This window comes from Watersipora subatra, chromosome 5, assembly GCF_963576615.1.
Source record: "Watersipora subatra chromosome 5, tzWatSuba1.1, whole genome shotgun sequence".
Lineage (NCBI taxonomy): Eukaryota > Metazoa > Bryozoa > Gymnolaemata > Cheilostomatida > Watersiporidae > Watersipora > Watersipora subatra.
Genome location: NC_088712.1, coordinates 11,036,041 through 11,059,530, shown reverse-complemented (window position 1 = coordinate 11,059,530; position 23,490 = coordinate 11,036,041). Strand labels below are relative to the sequence as shown.

The window sequence follows — 23,490 nt, the reverse complement described above, 5'->3', positions numbered from 1 at the left end:
TTGAAATTTTTACATGATATTTCAAGTTAAAACTTACAACATAAATTCATAATTCAATTTTAGTACTCTTATTTTCAGGTGCACCATTCATCACATTATCCTTATTAACTTACCAATATGAATGTTTTTCTAAACATATATGGTATGGAATAACTTGTGTTGTTACTATTTGATGCTCTGTGAGCTTTGTTCAACCCGTTTCTCTTTGCCAGAAACAAACATTCTTCATCCATGATAGCAGACAACACAGGTGATTGTCAATATGAATCAGTTGTGTTCTAGAGGCAATTGATCCCTGAACATGCAACAAATGCATTTCTGACAAAAAGTAAAATATAGCAATTCATGCGTATTATAACTTTTTGTTTAGCAGGCCTTACTCAGACTACAATATAATTTTTAATCAAAACAAATCTACAAGTCTTTTTACAAGTGATACGCATATTTTCGATATTATGTACTGGTATCTGAATAAATTGTAGTCTTTATTTTAGCAAGAAACAAAATAACTGCTGTAACTCTTGTGACTTGAAGCACATACATAGCTTTAGCCTGGTTCTACCCAACAAGTAATGTATCTCCTGGGAGAATAGTTTCATCTGAAATACATTTCAAAGCACATAGGTGTAGTTTCAAGTTCTAATATACATATTTCTCTAGTTTACCTTACTTTTGTTTCACCATATAATATACATGTAGTTTTAGCAGTATCGATGATATGTGTTAAGTCCTTGTTGAACTATAAAGAAATATGCTTTTGAACAACTTGTATGTAACCTTGTTAGACTAAAATTATATATACTTGATGCAAGCTAGTTGTGTTTTAAATGGTTTGCACTTCAATGTGTGTTCATCGTTTTACTAGAAAAAGAATTTGTTGTTTTTACTTATGTTGTTTGTTTTTTGAGAAACATTTTTTCTTGACCATTGCTCTTACATCTTTTTTTTCTATTGCATAGCTGTTAATAATTTCAGACAAAAAATTTTTTTTTATTTGTAAGACTGGTACAAATAATTTTTTTTCTGTTTTTTTTGGAACTGAATACCTGTTTAGGAGTTTTGCCGTTCGAATTGACAAAAAATGCACTACATTAACAAAATGTACTCAGCTTCAACAGTACATAAAATACTTTCACTAGTGTGTTACTCTCAGTTTTATTATGACTGACAATACATCATGTATAAATAATAGTGTTAGTGCTTTCGTGTGTGTGCGCGCGCGTGCGTGCATGAGTGCATGTTTGCTTGCATGCTTTTGTGGGCAGCCCTTTAGAAACAGAATATTAACCAATATAAAACAAAAAACAATTTCAGACTTGTCTAGATGAAATTAGAAAAGTTCGTTTGGGTTCAATAAGGTTTTCAAACTATCATAGTTAACCTAATTGCATGAGCTTGCATCAAAACCAGGCTGAGCCATTCCTCCTTTTTGTTGCTTATGAAAATCAGTTGCGTAGTAAAGGTCTGCATTATTGCTCAACTTAAAAATATTTTTGAAAGAAGCTGAAAACAATAACAGCGAATTGATTAATTCTGAAAACTGTTCCAAATAATCAACTAGTGATATACATCGTATGCTTGCATGAATATTTATATGCGAGCACAAAGACACTAATCAGGCACTTTGCTACTGAGAACAAACAGTTATAACTTTAGTCTTTCAGCTGTCAAACAATCATAGCTCAATTTATTGAGTTTTCTAAACTAGAATTTTGCGTAAGTTCTTTATGAAAATACAAATGTTATGTGGTGGAACAGTGTGTAAAAGTAACTAGCCTATGCTAGTAATTGAGGAATAGTTGAGGCTCATTATGTAGTCGTTGCAGGCTTTGAGAGAACTATGTCGTGGTTAACCATGCGTATCCTTATTCTTCTGGCACACTGTTTCGATTACGGAGAAAACCTATTAATCTTACTTTTGAAGACATAGTTATTTTTATTGATTTGTCACGCAATAAACTAGACCAGCTTTTAGCTGGCAGAGTTCTACTCACGTCAGTTAATGACACTACATTGCTGCTACGTTGGATATTTGTAATGACATGGTTTAAAACTGGTGATGAATTATACTCAGAAATCACTCAACAAGTGAAGATTTATTTTCACCTTCAAACATCATCATATTTTACGACGCAAATAATATTTAAAAACAATTTTAAAAAGCAAATGTTATGATGCATTTTATAATTTCAGGTCACTGATGAGCAGAAAGATTGAAATTGTTTACAAATGAGATTCACTTAGTGTATCATGTTTGTGTATTAGAGGTTACTCTAGCATGTAAGGTACCATTTTAATCAATGCTTTAAATTATTGTCATGACATAAATCTAAAAAACTGCTACAACAATATTCTCTCTAAGAAAGCATTCCACAAAAAGATTTAGTACATGTTCATTGCACTTCAAACAAATTTTAACAAACAGACAGTACACCTAAATGTTATGAATTTTCATGTGCATAGCCAAATTGTTCAAATATTTTATTTCCAGAGATTTGATAAGAAAAAAAAATGGTTTCTGGTTTCATTGTGTGTTTCTCGTGTTTTCTATTCATGTCATTTTCATCTCATACGAGTTTGCCTCTTGTTTCGTCACTGGCTGTTAGTTTATTCATCCAATGTTCATCGATAGTTTGTTTTTTATTCAAATTTTGTTTTTTATTGCGCTCATTTTCCTTCGTTCAACAATTTTATTATCTTCTTTTTATTTTTATGCACCATGTTTTTGGTTTGTACTTGAACCGAGCTCCTTAAATCTTCGTAATTGCAGTCATTTACCGCTTCAAATTACATTTGCGGTAAGTAATGGTTTGGAGATGCAATTATACCAAAATGCCATTAATAGGTCACCAAAATCGGTCTTCGGTTCTGACTGTCAATATAAGCCAACATTTCTGTAGTTATCATTAGGGACCTTTTTATGATAATCGATGTTGGCCAACGACTTTTTGAGTATAACAAAGACCTTTTTTTATGACAGTCAATATAGGTCAATCAGTATAGATCAACTATTTTTTTGGGCATCACTATGGGCTTTTTATTGCAATTTAAATAAGTCGACTATCTTTAGGTACCATTATGTGCCTTTTTCAAGGCAACCTGATTAGGCCAATAGCTATTATAACCTCAATGAAGCAAAGCAATATAGTACTCCCAAATAAAAAATAATAATTCTCTTTCAATTTTTACAAAAAATGATGTATTGAATTATAACTAACAAAAATCAACCACAATTATTCGATGAATTGTTATTATTTAAAATCAACAGAAAATTCCTTGCCAGAGTCCAATATCAAAAAATTTACAAAACCAAAACATACACTTATTATTTTTGTAGATTCGTGAATACACCTGCAAAAGAAAAAAGCCACCATTTTTTTCAAATTGAAAAAACTTAGAGGCATGGTCTACTATAAAAATGTGCTGGTCTAAAATATCTCAAGTTAGTTTTGAAAAGTTTCAGTATTTAAAAAATATTTAAGCTGTTGCTTGCTAGATCTCGTTTTATTCATCTTAGAACAGAAACAACAAAAAGCAGAAATCGCAATATCAAGCTGTGCTATGCAAGCAAAATAGAAAGTAACAAGTGAGTTTTTACAAACCTATATATCCTTGTAAAATTTTTGTGACAAAATTTTGGCTAAATATTTTGTCATTTTGATCTATGATCAAAATCTTTGAAAAGGTACTAAGGCAAGTCACTATAAAGGCTTTCTTGCAAAATAAACAATTATCGTGGGTAGTTTAAAACCTTATAAACATTCTGAGTGTCAGTGTGCATTCAAACCACACGACTATATTACATATTCACTCAGAACATATTAGTCATCAATTAAATACACACAGTAGTATGAAAATCTTATATGAACGTGTCCAGTTAGCACCATGAGATTTGTGCTGACATGTTAAATCCTGGCCACATTAAATGACAAGTTGGTTTACTTAGGATATCAGAGTGCATGATAAATATTCCATCCAAGTAATACTAACCACAAAATTAGCAATAATAAAGCATAGCATTGGAGCAATTTCACTAAAGTTGTTTTGCTTGTTGAAAGTAGTTAATTGCGTCAACTCATTTATGGTGACAGCGAAGAGTTGATTTTAATCAATTCTTACTAGTAGTACATGCTGAGTCAATTCAGTTCAACTTTAGGTGAAATATACTAGACAATCAATTCAAATAATTTAAAGATGAGTGTTACGACTTGATTGAGTATGTCATGCAAGCTGTGTTTCTTTGATGATTAGTAAGACAACAAGCTGTCACAGTGGTTTTTGAGGCCACAGGCTAGAATGACAATGCTGTGTGAACAGACAAGCTAGTCATATTCTGATGACTACGAAAGCGGGCTAGCATTACACCAGTTTGCTAGAGCTATAATAGGGCTATAGTATGGGTAGCATATGAAATCACTGGCATCGGCTATAGCAGTGGCTAGCAATACCATGATGACCACAATATGTCCAAGCAGAGACGAGTGCAATTGTGATGAGTCAAAGCTGTCACTGTAGTAATCGCGGTATGCCGAGACTAGAATTACAATTTGAGTACTAAAGACTAGTTAGAGCATTGACTAGCTCTGAAGCATTCAAGTGAAGTACAAAAGTGCACCCTTATTATGTATAAGTATACCATAATGATGAGTAAAGGCAAAACATCTCAGAGCATCGAGATTTGGAACACTACCACATTGAGTCATAGCACTGCCTAGCAATGAGGTGAGAGTCAAAGCACTGGCTAGCATTATGGTGATGAGCTGAAAAAATTTGAATGTTTTTAAAAAAATAATATTGTTATTCAGTAAGTAATATTCCTGGCAGAGGTTGAACCATAACATAAATAATTAAATGTTAACGGTTATACTGCAAGCAAATATATGGTACTTAGAATTACTTCAGCAATGATTATAAAACAGTCTGACAATGGATATATGTGCAATAATTTTTTTCATGCACTTGAGAATGCATTGTATCAATGAATGCTTACTTGTAATTATATGTAAAACAATGATATATAGAACTATATGTGTGTTATTAAGTAGACAACGAGATTAAACTAGCTATTGTACTGAAGCCAGAAAAACAACAGAGCTGACTAAGTACAAACTCATAATAATATATTGTTCATTCTGTCCATAATAATCATTTCGGCTAAAACTAGAAAGGTTCGTACAATCATAAAAACCTGTAAGAACATTCACAGTAGTATCATATTCATTGAGGACTTGTTCATCATTATTTTATGAATCACAAAATGCTGGAAAATTAGAGTAAGTACGATAAATTCCGTTGTTTGCATCTCAATCCTTTATGACCTACCAACGAACAAATAATATCGATTTTTTGTGATACCATGCTAATAAAATTTGTTATTATAACAAAAGAATTTGATAAAGATAAAAACTGTTACAAATGGAAAGGAAATTCTTGGTGTAACATTCTGTGAAAAAAGTTAGGTTGATTGGTTTTTGCTGTTACCTAGCAAGAGATTTCGTAAATAAAACCATGTGAATGACGGAATTCCAGCAGCTAGGAACTCTGACACAGCCTATGCTATGCCAGAAAACTGGTCTTCGGTTTCAAAGGGTAAAATTCATCAATAACAACCGTAAAATTTAACCAGCTGTGACATATCTATCAATAACCCACTTGCTAGACTACACAAAAATAATAAACAAACCTCTCAATATAAACAAAGACGCATTCTGCTCAGTGGCAGATCAAGGCTGACTACTGTTGACTAAGTTGACACATATACTAAGTATATGTGACTTCGCTGTAAACCATTATTTTTTGATACCAAATTTTGAGATAATCATTTTGGGATACAAAGTATATTTTATGTTCCCTTTAAGATCTGCTAACACTACTGTAATAAAATATGGTGGTTATCGAAGAAAGTGTAAACAAAACGAGTTTCTGGTGACATCCTCTACAACACAAGCTTGTGAAGTATCAAAATGGATACCATAACAGAGCGATATTCTTTGAGCAAAAAACAGCCTTTACTTTGTAACATGTAACTGCATAATGTGTGTTGTGTTCTACTGTGTGAAATAGGTCTAGTTTTACATATGAAAGGGAAATACCAGCTGTCAGAAGTAGATAATTTACTACTTATTATAGTCAAGTCATGTATACTAACCCTTTCAAGTCTGATTCCGAATATTCTGGTATGCAGTTATGCTCTCATCTCTCTGATACTAGAATAATCGAGATGCCAAATTGGTGCTGCTTGGACATAGTCTACTGGCTGTCCAGTAATGACATAAGAGAAACAATCGTTTTACTCCTATGTTTGGTCATTTTAGGAATATATTACTATAGGCTCAACAGTATGTGTCTGTTGGGCACTACACAATTTTTATTCACATTTCAAAAAGCACCAGGCTGCGAGCTGTTTCAGCCAGTTAGTTGGCTATCGGTAATTATGAAAAGAAGGTTTTTAACAGCCTTTAGCATTGCTACTAGTTCTGGTGATCATTTAAAAGACCAAAATGAGTACAAGTCCTAGTAACTAGTTGATATGAAAATAATTTAGCTGACCACAATATTTTTGCATTATCGTTTCTAAAACAGAACTATAACTGTCATTCGAGTGAACGGCATTGTACCACTTGTACCCAGTTACAGTTAGGATGATTGTTTATTTTGTTTATTGTACTTTCTTTCATCAAATTACTCCAGTATTTAATTTTATGAGGTAGGATTAGCAATTCTGCTCATAGAACTAGGAGTGGAAGTTGTATCAGTATTAGTAAAATCAGCTGCAAGCAGGAAGCCTTAAATAAAATGATCATTTACGTTTATCATTGCATTTGAGAGATGATGCAGCTAGCTTAGGACTTGCTGACCGTGAACCAAAGGCCTCAAAAATATCTTGATAGCAATCATAACATGGACATAGACATAGCGCACACATAGTACACACACAATGGGCGTGGTTTGCGACGGATTGCTTTGCTTAAGTGTATTTACTTGTGAATATGAGAAAAGGTCAATAAGTAGAATTACTAATTTTAATCTTTTAACCCTGTGCTGTAAATAATGTTGGGTTAGATGGGATAACTCTATTAATTGTGTGATTGGAGTTTTTGTATTAATTTTGTGGTATATCTTGATCTAAAATAGATTTTGCTGTAATTTTTGATGAGCTGACTTAAAACACATTTAGGTGGTATCTGACAAAGTTTCATCATGATGTAGCATTTTAAAGAATCATACCATTCTTGCCAATCTTGGCATACATGAAGTTCTATACGGAATTTCATGTCATATCTATGAAGTTGTGCAGGGTTCAGAAAACAATGATAACTGAACATGCATTACAATCTTGTAGGAAAATATTTCAGCCTTCTAAGGCAAAAAACTAGAACAAGATTTGACAATCCTAGACCAAACAATCTCAGTTTTAATGCACATTTGTCTAGATTTCGAACATGCATGAAAAATTATTAGTCATAGCAGGACATTCCATCTATTCATAACGCAGGTGAAAAGGGTTATAGCATTTGTGGTGAACACTCCGGTTGCTTAGGGGTAGTTAAAGAATCAAACACTGTCAAGTACTACATTGGATTCATTACAAGCTGGTCTAAAAGTTTTCTATCAGAGCTTTTTGCTTTGTATTTGTGCAATGATCGTAGCTACCCTAGCCTCATTTATCTTGCACATGTCATCTGGCAGAGTCCAAAGTGTGTTAGTCTCTAAAGCTAGTTCAATAAATCATTATTAGAGCAGTTTCACTTCATACGTATGTTCCGCCGCTACTAGGAAGAAGCTAACGCAACTAAACTGTACTGGTGAGTAAAGGTATTTTTGGCTTATATCACAAACCATTGCACAAATTATAAAGATAGAAATACTCAATAATAACTAAACTGCTGCCTAGGTGTTATTGCAAGGCAATACTATTGGCAGTGCATAGAAATTAGTTGTGAGTTTGCCTAACAAATATTCTGGAGCAATCGTTTATTTTGTCCTTATGCAATGAGTTGACTAAACACCAAAAGTTATTTTGGTATACAGCTTTAGCGTGAACTCGTAATGCTTTAGGTTGTAACACAAAGAAGATAATCAGTTCTAAAACTTTTAGGCAATCAGATTTTAAACATTCCTTCTTAAATTTAAAAAAGTAAATAATGCTGACACTAGTATAGGCCTACTTTGACTGGTAAGTGAAATATTTAATGCTTATAATATATTTGACAGATCTACTGCGAGCATGTTTTTGAGAGTTAATTAAACAGGATAAAAACTTTCAAGAAAGTATAATGAGCTACACATTATTTTTCTCAAAACAAGCCCTTTTTAAGTAACACTCACATATGAACTAATGGCTCTTATTGTGCTGAGCAGACCGGTGATAGTTTGTAATTAGCCCCTTTTCTGTAGTAAAGAAGTGTGTATAGTATTTAAATTAGCAATTGTGAGCCATAATTTCTCCTCAAAAATCCCAAATCCTGCAGTCAAACCTCAAAATAGGAAGATATGCCTCATAGTTTTGTAAAAACGGTCTTCAGTTGACACTTGACATATTTTCAATGTACTCAGATTGTTGACAATCTATTTGGTAATGATTAAATATAATGTAGGCCTACTGTAGCATTAATCATCTACAAACTAGTAAAGTATACATCCACTACTGACAATGTCTGTCTCATGTCAAGATAATGTAGTCCATCTAGCGAGGATCGACTGGTCCTTGATGAAGTTTCACTCATAACTGAGTTCAGAGCTGTGGGAGTGCTGAGTTGACTGTTTATAATTTGTAATTACCATACAATCCATCACTCAAGCAGCTTTTCTTATAAAGCTTTTAGCAAACATCGCTTAACATCAAAAGTTGACAATAATATCTACTAGTCATTGAATTTTATTAAGCTCTTGGAGCTTATGTTCTTATGAAATTATTCTAAAGTTTATTTGATTCATTTTGAATTAATTACATGTGAAATTGAAGCGAATAAGCTATGATATATATAATTAATGGACTATTATAAAAGTATAAGCTATCTTGGAAAACCAAATTACTAAACTAATCGAGTGTACTAGAAGCATTTTTTGGAACTTCACCTTAGAGACAAACAAATGGACAAGTACACCTGGCAGTGTATGAGCTCCTTGATAAAGTGACAGATAAGAATAATCTGTGTAACTTGCTATAACCTACATTATCATAGTTCAGGCTGGTCTATGCTTATCAAGGATTTGTAATACTAAATGGTATTTGAAATTGGCAATGTTCATTTTAATTTTCCTATTACTTACCATTTTCACTGTCACACGGTGGGGGAGCTATTTGGTGCATGGAAAAAAATCATCACTGAATTGTTACACCATAAGAATCTAAATGTAGTCTGAAAGCTAAGATTAGTTCTTTCAGATTAGCTACATTAATAATTTAATCTGAAAGAGCTGCAATAAAATACAAGGTAATATGAATGTGAATGAATGGAAATTAATAGTTAAAATTGATTATATTACACTGTTTGATAATCTATAATTATGGTTATTCATCCATAGATGTAGTTTGGTTGCAAGGGTTGAGCCAATTATGCTCAACCTACTACATGACATGTTTTCTGAATTGAAACATTTGAAATTGAAATAAGGAATTGGGGTGAAATAATTGTTTTTTTTTTTCTCAGACTTATTGATGAAATAGTGTTCCAGAAAACATAATTGAATAAAGAACGGTAATTGAAATATAAAAATGTATAAATATAATCTGGCAAACTTGAGTTGTTTAAGGCTGTTAGGAAATGTTAAGGTGTGTCTTTGAGCAGTTTAACACAATCATTAATATCATGTTTTTACTATCTATTAGACCATGCAATTTACTTCGGGTTATAAATATTGAACTCATATTTGAAGTTCTCGTTATGGATGACATGGAAGAGATTGTTGCACCTGCCATGGAATGCGGTTTCTGTTTGAGACAAGGAGTTGCTCTGCCCAATCCTCGCCAACTTACCTGCAACCATGTGCATTGCTTGGAATGTTTGACTGGCTTCTATGATGAGAATAACATCCTGATATGTCCATGGGAAGATTGCAGGTACGTTGCTATAGCTATCAAAATTTAAATTTATGGTAGGGTTTGTAAGCTTGTCATTCTTTTATTGTGTTTGAAATACATAAACTATTGTTATTATTCTCTATAAACAGAGTTAAAAATAATTCTATTCAAGATTGAAATGTTTTTTTAAAGAAAAAACTCTCAGAAGGCAGGCAAGTAAGCATTGTAAGTTCATTGAAAATTAGCTAGCAATTAGCAATTCTGTCAATGCGCACAAAAATCTCAAAACTAGCACAAGCTCAATTTAGACACTTCACATATTGACTAAGAACTGAAACTTATCGTGTGAGAACCGAGTCACGGTTCGAGTCAAGGGTCTCTGGACAAACTTATCAGTTCACTGAATAGAACACCTAGCTAAAAACTAAGGCTACACGCCTGGTAATATATCAATCAAATGTAGTGAAACGATCTTTGTCACGTACACAATATGCTCACGGTAGGGCTAGATTTACACGCTTCACCGGAGTAGAGGAAACAAAGGCTCAATTTCGTAGAATCGCAAACACTGGAGTATTCGTGTGTGTGTGGCAGCGAGTGCAAAGTAATATGCTTGGACTCATTAAGCACTGATTGATATTGTTTTACCTTCCTTTTGATTGACAGTAGACAGCAAGATGGCTGTGTGAAGTGCTAGATTTGTGTTAGTTCATCAGACATTTTATAATTATTACCACAACGGTGATCAAATCTGTATACATATCATCTCTCTTGCTTAAAGGGTTGCTCTCTTCCAATTTGGAAATATTCATTAGAAAGTACAAATATATTTTCTTCAACTTAATATTTAATTTTGTTGTTTTAGATCTGATTGCCGTGGTGTTTCAATATACGAATTCACACAATTAATTGTGGTTAAGATGTTCTTTAGAAAAAAACCTTTTAACAATGATATCTGAAATTAGATTTCCGTGTTTTAATCCATGTTATGGCATTAGCTACGACGTTCAAGTGGCAGTCTCTACTGTCATATAATACTATATTTTGTATTCACTCATGATTGTCGAATAAGAATTCAATAATAGCTTCTGATAGAATGTTAAATATGTTTCAGATGATTTAAAATAGGATGGCTAGCATAAGTCCTATTGCTTTTCTCTAAATGCTGTGTCAACAGGTTTCTCTAAATGCTGTGCTAGATGCTAGTTATTAGCAATACAAGCGCTGACGTTCATTTCAGAGTAATGACATTATTTTTTTATGAACAGTTTAATTGAAATAAAGTTTTGTAAATTTTAACGTTAAAACATCTCGGTAGTCAGATATATAGTTAGATATATTCCAATGGATGTTTTAAATGATTTAAAATAGGTTAGCTAGCATAAGTCCTATTGCTTTTCTCTAAATGCTGTGTCAACAGATGTGCTAGATTATACTCATTGCCAATAAATGAGCCAATGTCCTTTCTAAAGCGCTGACACCAATTTCTTATGAGCGATGTAACCGTGATGACGTTTTGCTGGCATTGAAATAGCTGTCACTGTTTTGGAGTTTTAATCTAAAAATATTTCGGATCATATAGAGAAAAATAAACATATCAAATCATTGATCTCAAATATGGTCTTTCCATCTTTTCGTGTCTATGTTACAGCGAAAAAAGTTTTAGACATGACAAATCTGCTATGAACTGGTTTTGAACTCAAATCTTCCAGTTCTGCAGACCAGCCTAATCCAATTGGTTATACTCACCACAACTGGCTATATTATTATTGAATATTGTTGTATACATACTTATTACATATGCCAATCCTTCATGGCTTGACACTAAATACTTCAATTAGCATCATGCTAGTGTTATGCCAAAATTGTTGGCCAGAAGAAGGATTTAAACTCACATGACATGCCAGAATTTTTGCAATCAGTATGCAACTCAAGTAGACACTGCAACTGGTATAGCCTGGATTACTTTGAAATAAGCACAGCACACCAAAATAAACAGATCATACCAAAATAAACAGTTTCATTTATAAGCTCGAACCGTAAAGGTTGTATATGCTGTTAAAACAAATTTTCTTGGCAAACACATTTTAATTCCTTGATAATAATAGCTGTTAATACTCGGGAATTTATCTAGTATAAAATACATAATTATGTGTATCATTTAAAATTTGACCCAACTGAACATTTAGGGCTTGAATATGCATACTCGTGGTGCGTATATTCCGCTTAGCCAGCCTATGGTCTGCTTTTCAGGTTGAAATGAATTCTTATAGCATACCTTGAGTTTTTGTATGATGCCATTTTAACTAGCTTTTTCAAAAAAATAAAAATAATTGTCATAAGCAGGGTGATGCTTGCGCATGCTAGCTAAGCACAAATCATAACTCTATACTAGTAATCATGACTATAGGCGTTTCTCCGCACAAAAATTGTTGTTTCATGTTTCCTAATATATTTAGTCACCATAAACTTTCTACATAAGTATTCTCTTAAAACAAAGTATTAAAATATGATTATAGCCTGAATTTCTTTAGATGCGTGAAAATTGTCAAGATGTTAGCGAATAGCTATTGTCAGTCTACTTAGTATCTGCTAAATTCCAGCCAATGAAAGACAGCAGCTGGCAGCAGCTAAATAGCAGAACTTCACACATTGGCTAAAAACTGAAAGTTACTAAGTTAACGCAGTGATAAGAGCCCTTGCGTAAACTTATCAGTTCAATTATTAGGACTCCTGGCTATGGAAGCAGACTTCATTCTTGCTAAGGTAAACAATCCAATACCGTGACATCATTTCTTTTGCGCATAGACAACATGCTAATAATATGGGTATAATTAGGTCAACTGAGGTAGAAGGAAGCGAGATTTAATGTTTTAAAAATTTACAAGCCCTAGAGTATTCATGTACGCAATGAAAAGTGAAATATATAACTGATATGGCTGATGCATTGCTTAAATGTTATATAATGTGCAGGAATTTCATATCTATTTTCAGTGAATGAGACTGGAATATGAACATGTGGAAGATAAAGTTTAAAGCTGTTTTAAAATTTATATTTTTTATTAAGAAGTAATTGCGTGATGATTTGTTAGCAGGATTTAATATAAACTTATTGTTAGAATTTTTCCCTTAAGGCGTTAGGCCTGAAGCACATTAGAGGAAAAATTGAGATGTTTATTGTTAATCCTGCATGAAGCTTCTGACAACCAGTTTTACATTCATAAGTTAAAGAAATTGGTTAAACTTGTTTAACTTTTGAAATTCAAATGTATAATTAACTTGAAGGTATTTGAGTTTACACTTTCAATTTTTTAAACCAAATTTATTTTTAAATTGTTTTCTGTTGTTTAAAAGACAAATCATTCCTTTTACTAGCATTGGTAAACTTTTCCCTTTAAATTTTTTATTTTCTGACCAAACTCACCGACAATCAGCTAGATAAATATGTCAATTTTGCTAATTTAGTCAGGGCAGCAAGTGTAAACCCTAACACAATTCAATTTTCAAGTTAGTTGGCCACAAGTTATTAACACCTCCCCTGAGTTTAGGTACTCCTTTAAAACTCAGTCTAAAAACATTGCTTTAGTAAGCTATATAGCCAATGCAATATTAGAACACCTGAATTAACTAAAAGGCTTCATGCTCACCAATGTAATCAATCAAATACATTGATGCTACCTTTTTTCCATGAACATAGTTCTGATAACACGGCTATAATCACACTCAATGCATTAGAGTATTCAGATGTGCAGTGAAAAGTGACGAGTAATATGCAGATATTCAGAAGTGACAGATGCTTGTTATTTCCCCTTGGCACCTATTGAATAGGCGTACACGACGATGAGGAAGAGCTAAGTGTGAGGTTCAAGTTATTTTTTCACATATTCTGTTATTATTCAAATGGTGAACAACTATGTACACCATCTCTGTTTTGAAATGTTTTATTGTATACAATGGTTTAGCATATTGTGATACTAAATTCAATACTACTGAGCAACATAGGTTTTGATTCTGACTCTAAACTAAATTGCATCTGTAAAGATAAATTTCTCAATGAATTATAATAGCGGAAATATGCACAGTAAACTCATTTGAAAGAACTGTTTTTCACATGAACATAAAGACTCGTTAATTTTGTTATAGTCAAGTCTGTGAGATACCGCTCAACCAGCTGCCAGCGTACGATATAGCCAAGGATAAGCAACAGTCATGTGATGTCTGCGCAAAGAAAGGAAAGGATAACGAGCTGGCATTTTCCTACTGTCTACTGTGTGATACAATTTACTGTGTCAAGCATCATGAGGTATGAATGAGTTGATATATTATTTTTTATTTAAAATTTCAACATCAGGTTTTGAGGAAAAATTTAAATTCTGTCTCAACATGACTTTTTTGTCCATGAAAGTCTTTGAATACTGATAGCTGGATCAACAAAAACATACTTCCAACTACCTATATGAGTTTTTTTTTTAAATCTGAGCTTTTTAGATGAACTGTCATAATTACATTCGTAATTCACAGTTTTTTTTGCTGAATATGGTCGTCTGAAATGAATATCATTTTGCAAGTGTTTATCCAGTGTTGCATGTTCAATCTTATTGGTTCAGACTTGCTGTTCAAGCTACGGGTTTTATATGTTGAAAGGACAGAATATGCTTGCAATTTATGTCATAAATTTCAGGTCAGATTTTCTTTGTCTGTCATAACTGATGAATCACAAAAAAGATATTCGTGTCCCAGCTCATTCAAAATTTTTAAAGTTTGAGTAAAATATTGCTTTAAACAATTCTACTCAATCTTGCTAATAATACTGCTACTACCTTTGCTAGAACTAATGAGCATGACTTAAGCCTGGTTCCCATATACGTCGCGAAGCACCGGCAACAGCACTGCAGGCTATTAGTGGTGAAATGAGAACCTATGCGCCGGGTACCGCCGAGGCCCGCCGGTAGTTGCCGGCATTGCAATAGTTTCGCGCTGCTCAAACTCTGCAAAAGACCGCAGGCAAAACCTTCCCAAAATGCACTGGTACAAGTGAAGGTCACCATTATAGGAACGGCATGGCGAGCGAACATTTTATTTGATTACACAATTATGTTTACTATGTTATTAACAATGTGGCTTTTATGTGAACAGATGCCACCGAGCCTAGCGTCGCGAGCGTTTTGCTGCGCATTTTACCGCCAAAGTCTCGCAATCGTTATTGGAACCAGGCTTTACTTCATCATCACAATTTCAATAATTTCAGCTACCAGTTTTACTTGAGCTGTGATATGGTTTTAAACTGTAGTTTTTGAGTCATAAGTTTCCTGCCAATTTAAGAATCTAAATGTGAAACAAACACTGTTCATGTTTTTTGCACTCATTTATAAACAAACATCCCCGTTTACTCCGGAAATTCTAAATAGATTGTATCAATTATCAATTGATAAGCAACTGTTTTATTAATCTTTTGATTGTATACTTCATCAAATATCAGTAAATAAAAAAGTTAAGAAAGTTATTAAATGAACTTAGTTAGTAAAATATATCAATTTGGTTAAAAGTTTATATCTTTTGTTAAGGGTTGACTTGCAACAAATTTCACATTACAGTTATTTGATACCAAAAGGTTCACAATGTCTTACTCTGCTGTGTTGTAGGTACAAAACATGTGGAAATGTGATTACAAGCTCTTAAAAGCTAAAAAATGAACAGTTAATCGCAGCCACACAAGACCGCCGTAGTTTGGATTCTTTTTCCAAAACGGCTCAAATGTGACGTAGTTGTGGTAGATGGTTTCTGTTTACACTTTCCTGCAACCTTAATCGTCGAAATACTTTCACAAATATACTTCACGCATTCAATAAAACCATGTCTATTGTTCTTACGCGTCTATTTTATCGTCATTGTAATGCTGTTTATTTTAGCAGCGATATCTTATAGCTAACCGTAAAAATTCGTTTAATTTTTTAATCTCATTTCGAAGGAGTACATATCATTTTTTATTAATCATGACAAGACTGTTGGTCACCTGTGATACTCGAAAAGTGCTGCAGAAATTATTTGCGAAGTATTGGGTCACATGATCAGATTACGACTTGCTGATTAGACCAAGCCGAAACAAAACTGTAAAGTAGCGAGCATGTATATTTGATGTGGGGTCTTCGGTAGAACCTGAAGTGGTTGTCATAAACTAGTGCTACGATAGGTTTTATCTTATATATATATATATATATATATATATATATATATATATATATATATATATATAGTACTTTATTGGCAATAATTTCATTTCACAAATAGAAATGGTTTTCAAATTAGGCCATACAACAATAGTAAAACAAAAAAAGGGAAAAAAGCAACAGTTAGCCATTAAAATTATTAAAATTGAATAAATAGTCTGACAAATAGTGTTTAAAATGCCTTACTTTGCTAAGATACGGATATTTGGAAGATGTGGAAGATTGTTAAAGCAGCTGGCAATGACATTTTCAAAATGATTGTTAGTGATTGTATGCAATTTGTTCATATCACGTAAGTTGAAATGAGTTAAGAACCTGTAATTGTCGTGTAAAAAACGAGGACACAAACCATAAAAAATATTGAAACATTAAATTGAAGTAAAATAAATATTTAGCATAGGCAGAGTAAGAAGACGCAGAGATTTGGAAAGATCATTTGTTGGAATAATATATGCAGGCGTATGATGTAAATTTGCAATGAGTCGAAATGCTCTTTTTCGCAACAAAAATAAATCTTTAGTGACATATCTTAGAGCTAAATTATAATAAATGTGGATACCATAAATAATATGGCAAAATATAAACTGATAATAAAATGCCATAGCAGATTTTGAGTTCATGTATGGCCTGCAAAACTGGAGCAGAGTCAATGACTTCGTGACCTTACTACAAACAGTGTCGACATGACTATTCCAAGAGAGCCGATCTGTCAAAACAAATCCTAACAATTTTGTTTCATGTCAACAAATGATGGATTGACTGTTAAACTTAAGAGTAAAGCTGTTTTGAAGGTTTTCACCAGTATTATAAAGAAGAAAGTGTGGTTTTTGTAAATTGATTGTCATATGATTTGCTGTACACCAGTCATTGATAATTTTCATGATGAGATTGCAGTTCGTCTCAAGAAGTTGCACATCTTTGTGATAACTAACAAAAACAGCATCATCGGCGTAGGGAAAGCCTTTTGGAATAAGTCTAAGAAGATCATTTATATATATTAAAAATAATACTGGCGCAAAATATATTGAGCTTTTTATTGATCTTTCAGTTCACGTGAGAACATCACATGACAAGACAATAACCAAACTGTGATGACAACGTCAGAGAAATAAAGAGATTCCAATCTACGGCGGCTTTTCGTTTTTGGGCTTTTAAGAGTTTGTAATTGCATTTCCACATATTTGACACCTACACCACAACAGAGTAAGACGCGGTGAATCTTTTGATACCAAATAACAGTAATGTGAATTTTGTTGCAAGTCAACCTTCAAGGTAGTCTATTTTTAATGCTTTGTATTGGAAACTACAACAAAGTGATCTTTGAACGTTCCATTCCACTGTATTCTTACATTTTTGGCATTTGCTTTGAACCATCTATATTTTAGTTTCATCAAGAGTACCATGAAGAAATTGGAAAAGTTCATCCAACTATAAACATGGAGCAATACGAGCTACTGAAGAGTCAGCAAAGCAGAGTCTGTGCTGATCACACTGACAAGCCAGTCAGTTTGGGATGTGAAAAATGTCTGAAGATGATCTGCATTGAATGTGTTCGCAAAGCCAAGCTTTGTGATGATGGTAAGCGGTAACAATGATAAAATCATTTTGCATAGACTATAAGGGGAATCTGGCTAATTGGAGCACTAAGAAAAATGCAAATTCATTGTTAAAGTTCTAAAATTATCATTTGTTTGAATTAAAGATTTCACCTCATTAACTTACTGTCCTAGTTAGCTTGGTAAAATACTTACAGTAAATTTTATAAGTACAGTGAAACTCGCATAACTCGCCCTCGAATAGCTTGAACACATGGTTAACTCGAACGGATTTGTTCGGTCCGTTCCCACGCAATGATAATTTGCTTTAGATAACTCGACCTCAACTTTGTTACCTCGAACAGTTTTTTTGCCAAACGGCTACCGAGACGGTTGTTATCGCGTTACAATATCACTTTATTCCAAGCCATAGAGATAGACAACAACTTTTAGTAGTTCTTAGGCGTCATTATTAGCACTATCGGTGAAGTATTTTCGGTAACGACTTTTCTAAAGGTTTGCAAAAAATCAAGTTTTAACAAACATCCGCTTAGGGATAGCCCTCTGTAAGCAAAGAGAAGCGAGGTGACCTTCAGATAAACTTTAAGAAAATTCGGCAAAACAGGTTTTTGTTAAAATGCTCCAAAGAAAAATATGTTTTTTCTCTGAGAGTTTCAGCCGCAATCAGGTTTTGCCTATTTTAGTCTGAAAACGTCCTGGCAGTCACATCACCTTAAACAAACAAACGAATCTCAAGTAATAAAAGGAAAATATTTATACTTTCTGATAAAAATTGTTAAAACATCACATGAGAGGTCCCTTAACTTGCAACATGCAATCAATGCTTTTGCTTTATATATAGTTTGTATATGTACTGATAAATACAATAATACATGCACTTGTGACCGTGTTCTCATAACTTGAACACTCTAATAACTCAAACACTTTCTTTCAGTTGCTTGAAGGTCAAGTTAGCCGTTTCACTGTAATACAGTGGAGAGAGCTTTCATATATAAATAGTTTTACCAAGATAACCTTGGTTTGGTACCGTTATTATACCTACAGTCAAACATAGATAACTCGAACTTCACGGGACCGAGGGAAAGTGTTCGAGTTATCAGAGCGTTCAAGTTATCAGAGCACTGTCACAAATCCATGTATTTGTTTATTTATTAGTAGACATGTACATTTACAAACTATAATATAAATCGAAAGCATAAATGGCTTATTTCAAATTAAATGCTTCTAATGTGAAGTTTAAAACTTTTTTATCAAAAGGTGTAGAGACTTTTCTACCACTTGAGATTGGTTTGTTGTTTGAGGTGATGTTATTGCCAGGACATTTTTTTAAATTAAAATTGGCAAAACTTGATCTTTGTTGAAATGCTCAAGAGAAAAGACATCTTTTTCTTTTGAGCGTTTTAACCAAGATCAATTTTGCCGCTTTTTCTTGAAGTTTATGCGAAGGTTACCTCACTCTTTCTTGCTTCCGAAGGGCCATCGCTAAGCGGATGTTTGGTAAAAATCAAATTTCACCAAACCTTTAGAAAAGTCGTTGACAAAAGTATTTTGCCGATTGTGGTAATAACGACGCCTATGAATTACGAAAAGTTTAGGTTTACCTCTATGGCTTGGAAGAAAGTTATTTTCTAAAGCGATAACAACCGTTTCGGTAGCCATTGGGCAAAAAACTGTTCGAGTTAACAAAGTTGAGGTCGAGTTATCTAAAGCAATTTATCATTACGCGGGAACGGACCAGAGAAACCGTTCGAGTTAACCATGTGTTTGAGCTATCCGAGGGCGAGTTATTCATGTTTGACTGTATTCGATTACTAGATTAGTGAAGGATCCTCGATAAAATTGTTTCAACGAATTGTAATTTTTTTAGTAGATATAATAAATTTTACTAAAACCTCTTCTCTCATTTAAAAACCGCACACACATTTTATTAAAAGTGTTACCTAGACATTAAGGATGTCATAATAGCTGTAACCGCTACTTTTTTATGCTAGCCGCTCACTCATCGACAAGTTTTAAATTTAAGTTCATGAAGAATTAATATTACTAACTGTTGTCTTGTTTTGGTCTCTTTCCAAACCTGCAATTTTAAATCAGAAAATGTTGAGTAACATTCAGCTACATGTTCTGTCAATTATAAGATTTGTACAAGTTTGAATGTGAACTTTTACTTTTTCCAGGAGAGACTCATCAGTTGATGTCTTTGAAAGAGCTTGTTGACCAACTTAATGATAAGATAAACAAGCTAAAGAAAGGGATGATTGAGAAGGAAGAGGGTTTGGAAGAAATTTTTAAGTTTACCTCCCAAACACTTGCTGAGTATGACAAGGAAACAGCTGAGACGGTGCAAAAAATTCAGCATAAAAGGGATGCACAGGTTGTAATGACATTGAAAACTGTTTCACCCAGCATTTCTTAACTTAAGATGCTATTAGTTGACAAGATAATCTTAATTAACCCTTTTACTGTCAGAGGTGTATTTAGGCGTAATCTATGGGTGACTGCCGTCAGCTTTCCTAGCAATTGCGTAGTAACGTAATGTTATTATTCGTTGAAACATAATCAGCAATTTTTAGAGCTTTTAGGATATTGACAGCGTTGTTTGAAGATTTCTCTATAAAATTAGACTAAAAAAATCGAGCATTTTTATATTTTTGTTCGGGAGTTTCCAACTTAGAAACAATCATTTTTTAAAGTTCAAATTATTTAGTGTTATGATGGCTTTTTTAAGTAGCTCCGAGTCAGAAAACAGGTAATTGGTTATGTTGATGACATTATAACCAATTCAGAGTGAAATTTTCGTGATTACACAAATAATTAATTGTAGTAGCGCAGACTCTGATGGTGGTGAAAATAATAGTTTTGTAAGAGTAAGGAACATTGTAGAGAAACGTTTTAGCTTTGTAGCAATCGTAGCTTTAGCAACGCACAAATATAGACACATTGAATTTTTTAACATAGTGCCATTTTTTGACATGTTGGCAAAATAAAATATATAATAAAATGGTTCTAGCTAGAGGCTGAGTTTAAAAAAAGGTATACATAAGCCGAAGCGCACTCGGCAATTTTTGGTAAAATGGCTGGCAGAAGGCAAATAGCTAAATTTGTACATGGATGGCCGTGAAAGGGTTAAAATGCTTAAACTTTTGAACGATTCTCAATATCTTTTCATAATAATCCTTATAACATTAGATAATAAAGCTATATATAAAAGTTAACACGAATGATTATCAACTTAGATCCCAATACAAGTTCTAAAGGCTTCTGAACTTGTTGTAAATTTCTTGTTGTAAATCTATTCCTGTTTATTTTTTTGCAAAGGAATCATTTTTATAAACTTGGTGTGTATGACTAGATGGGAGGTCAGTTGGTTGCTGGATAAGTTTGTATTGGAAAAGTGTATTTGACTATATGTTTTATAGTGAAATACATGACAGAGGTTGTATAAATGTAATTGTGCATCAGCGTGATACCTATAAGATTATTGTTGTTTTACAATTCAAAGGTTCATTGCTAAGATGCATACTACATGTACCCCTATCGCAAGTAGTCTTTCTGTACTCCAAATTTTCAACATTATTTTATATTAATATGAAACATAAAACTAAACTGCGTAATAGCTTACCTTCTGAGGTTATACATGAAAAAAATTGATGATTTGATAAAATATTAAAAATTTTCAAAGTTAGTAGAATGCTCTTACATATACATGTAGCAGTACTAGCGCTTTCAAGACGAATATTGTCACCAGATAGTTTAACTTATTGAAGATCAAAGCTTTGGAATCTGAGTACCAACAGCTGGAGGATAAATATACGGAAGATCGACTAAGAACAAAAACTCTCATCACAGACTTTCTCGAAGATGAAATACTTAAGAAATGGAGTCAGATAAGAAATATCATGCGCAAAACTGAGTCTAGAGCCAAGCATGCTCATCAGGTAAGGGCGATTTAATAAGTAAAGACACTTTTTTAATCTGGAAGGTTCTCTTTGAATTACAAAAAATTGTAGCGGATGTCATTTATCAACATATTCTGCTTGCATCTCCAATGATTCTAAGCTTGTTCCAATGATCTACTAGCTTTTTGATGCGACCAGAATATAAGGTGCCTGGTGTACTGTGCTGCGAGTTTTGTGAATGCTCTGCTATTTGTCTTCTATAGTAGAAAAGTGGTTTTCACGTAAAGCCTTCATATGTGACAAAAACCAGAAGATAGCCACTAGGAGCTAATTTCGGAGCTTAATGTCAGAGAGACTCTCGGTTAGCACTTGTGAACTTTTCTGCAATGATTTTGGAAGTGTGTGGTTTGAACTGTCATGCCGGAGAATGGCGCCAGTTGACAACATTTCTCTCCTTGTGATCCTGACTTCAATGGAATTGGTATTTCACATCGCAGTTTGTACTGCTCTTGACATAACCAGATTGAAACATGCAAATTTAGAGCCATTCATAACCCAAAATATTTTCAGTGGAAGATATGAGAGGCAACAACATGTCTCTCAGATCTTCTACTGAAATTCAACAGGCCTTCGACTAAAGTTTCAAGTTTTGTATCACAGCATTTTTGTGCATTTGTAGACATTTATTGTGTTTATACATTTACTCCCATGAAATATTAGCAGTCTGTAATGTATTTCAGCGCTACTGCCCTATCAGCATTGAAAATATTGTCACAGCCCTCCGCTTTTCCAATTTTCAATTTTTATATAAGTGGGCAAACATTGTCATGCGACTAAGGAAATCAGGATAGTCGTTAGGTGTTGTATTTACTTGCAGTGATAGCCAAGTCCTGTAGTTAAATAGTTCTCAAAACACTATCTAGTCTAAACAGCAGTTTATTAAAGTCATTATTGTCTTTGCTCATTGAATCTCACATTGTTGTAACCTTGATAGGTAATCAAATATTAGTCTTGGCTCGATATAGTAATCTTTACAGCTATTGAATTTAGAAAGCCTTAATAATTATTATGCAGTTTTGACCTTCAATAGCTATGACGATAAATTGTGAATTAGTCAAGGTGTTTCCTACACAGTTTCATGTTGCGTTGTTATGCGCTCTGGTTGCTTATAGAATGTGAGCAGTCAGCATACTGAAAGTTTTAGCAACACACATTTCAACACACACTTAACCTCTCACACAGCTATCCACACCCACTTACACACACACACACGCACACAACCACACACACAGACATGCACACAGATCAAGTGTGCCATTTCATCTGCAGCCTGTCAAATGCATAAGAATTATGCAAATAAATTGAATTGTATCCAATTGGTAATTCTCACGCGCTTTGTTGCCTCACAGTCTCTTTTGCCTGAAGACTAGTTGTTCCATATTGTCATTGTAGTGTGATATAGTCTCCAGCTACAGGGACACAAAGAATGAAATGCAAAGGCTGATTGATGAAATCATGCCATCTGTTCAAGTACCTACAGTCAGCAAAGTTAGAGAGAAAAGTAAGTCTACTGAGAATAATCATAATTGTTTGATGCTCTGTAGATGAACCACAATTAGAATCACAAGGAATTATCTTCTTAATTTAGGCCACTTAATATTATAAGTTTACATCCACTTAGTATAATAGCTGACCTTCCAACTTAGAGTTTTATCACTCCGAGAAAAATGCAATCAAATCATTTTACTAGCAGAAAGTTTGCTGAGGTCCATTCTAAAACAATA

General features: G+C 33.4%; 1 protein-coding gene across 1 annotated transcript in view; it reads left to right on the top strand.

Moving 5' to 3' along the window:
- The first annotated feature begins 9,887 nt into the window (after window positions 1-9,887).
- LOC137397114 (tripartite motif containing 13-like) overlaps window positions 9,888-23,490 on the top strand; it is a 29,400-nt gene continuing 15,797 nt past the window's right edge. Inside the window, exons 1-6 of the mRNA XM_068083400.1 lie at window positions 9,888-10,063; window positions 14,168-14,327; window positions 17,637-17,829; window positions 19,985-20,181; window positions 21,575-21,745; window positions 23,159-23,267. Coding sequence (XP_067939501.1) covers window positions 9,888-10,063; window positions 14,168-14,327; window positions 17,637-17,829; window positions 19,985-20,181; window positions 21,575-21,745; window positions 23,159-23,267 — 1,006 coding nt within the window. The remainder of the gene's footprint in view (window positions 10,064-14,167; window positions 14,328-17,636; window positions 17,830-19,984; window positions 20,182-21,574; window positions 21,746-23,158; window positions 23,268-23,490) is intronic.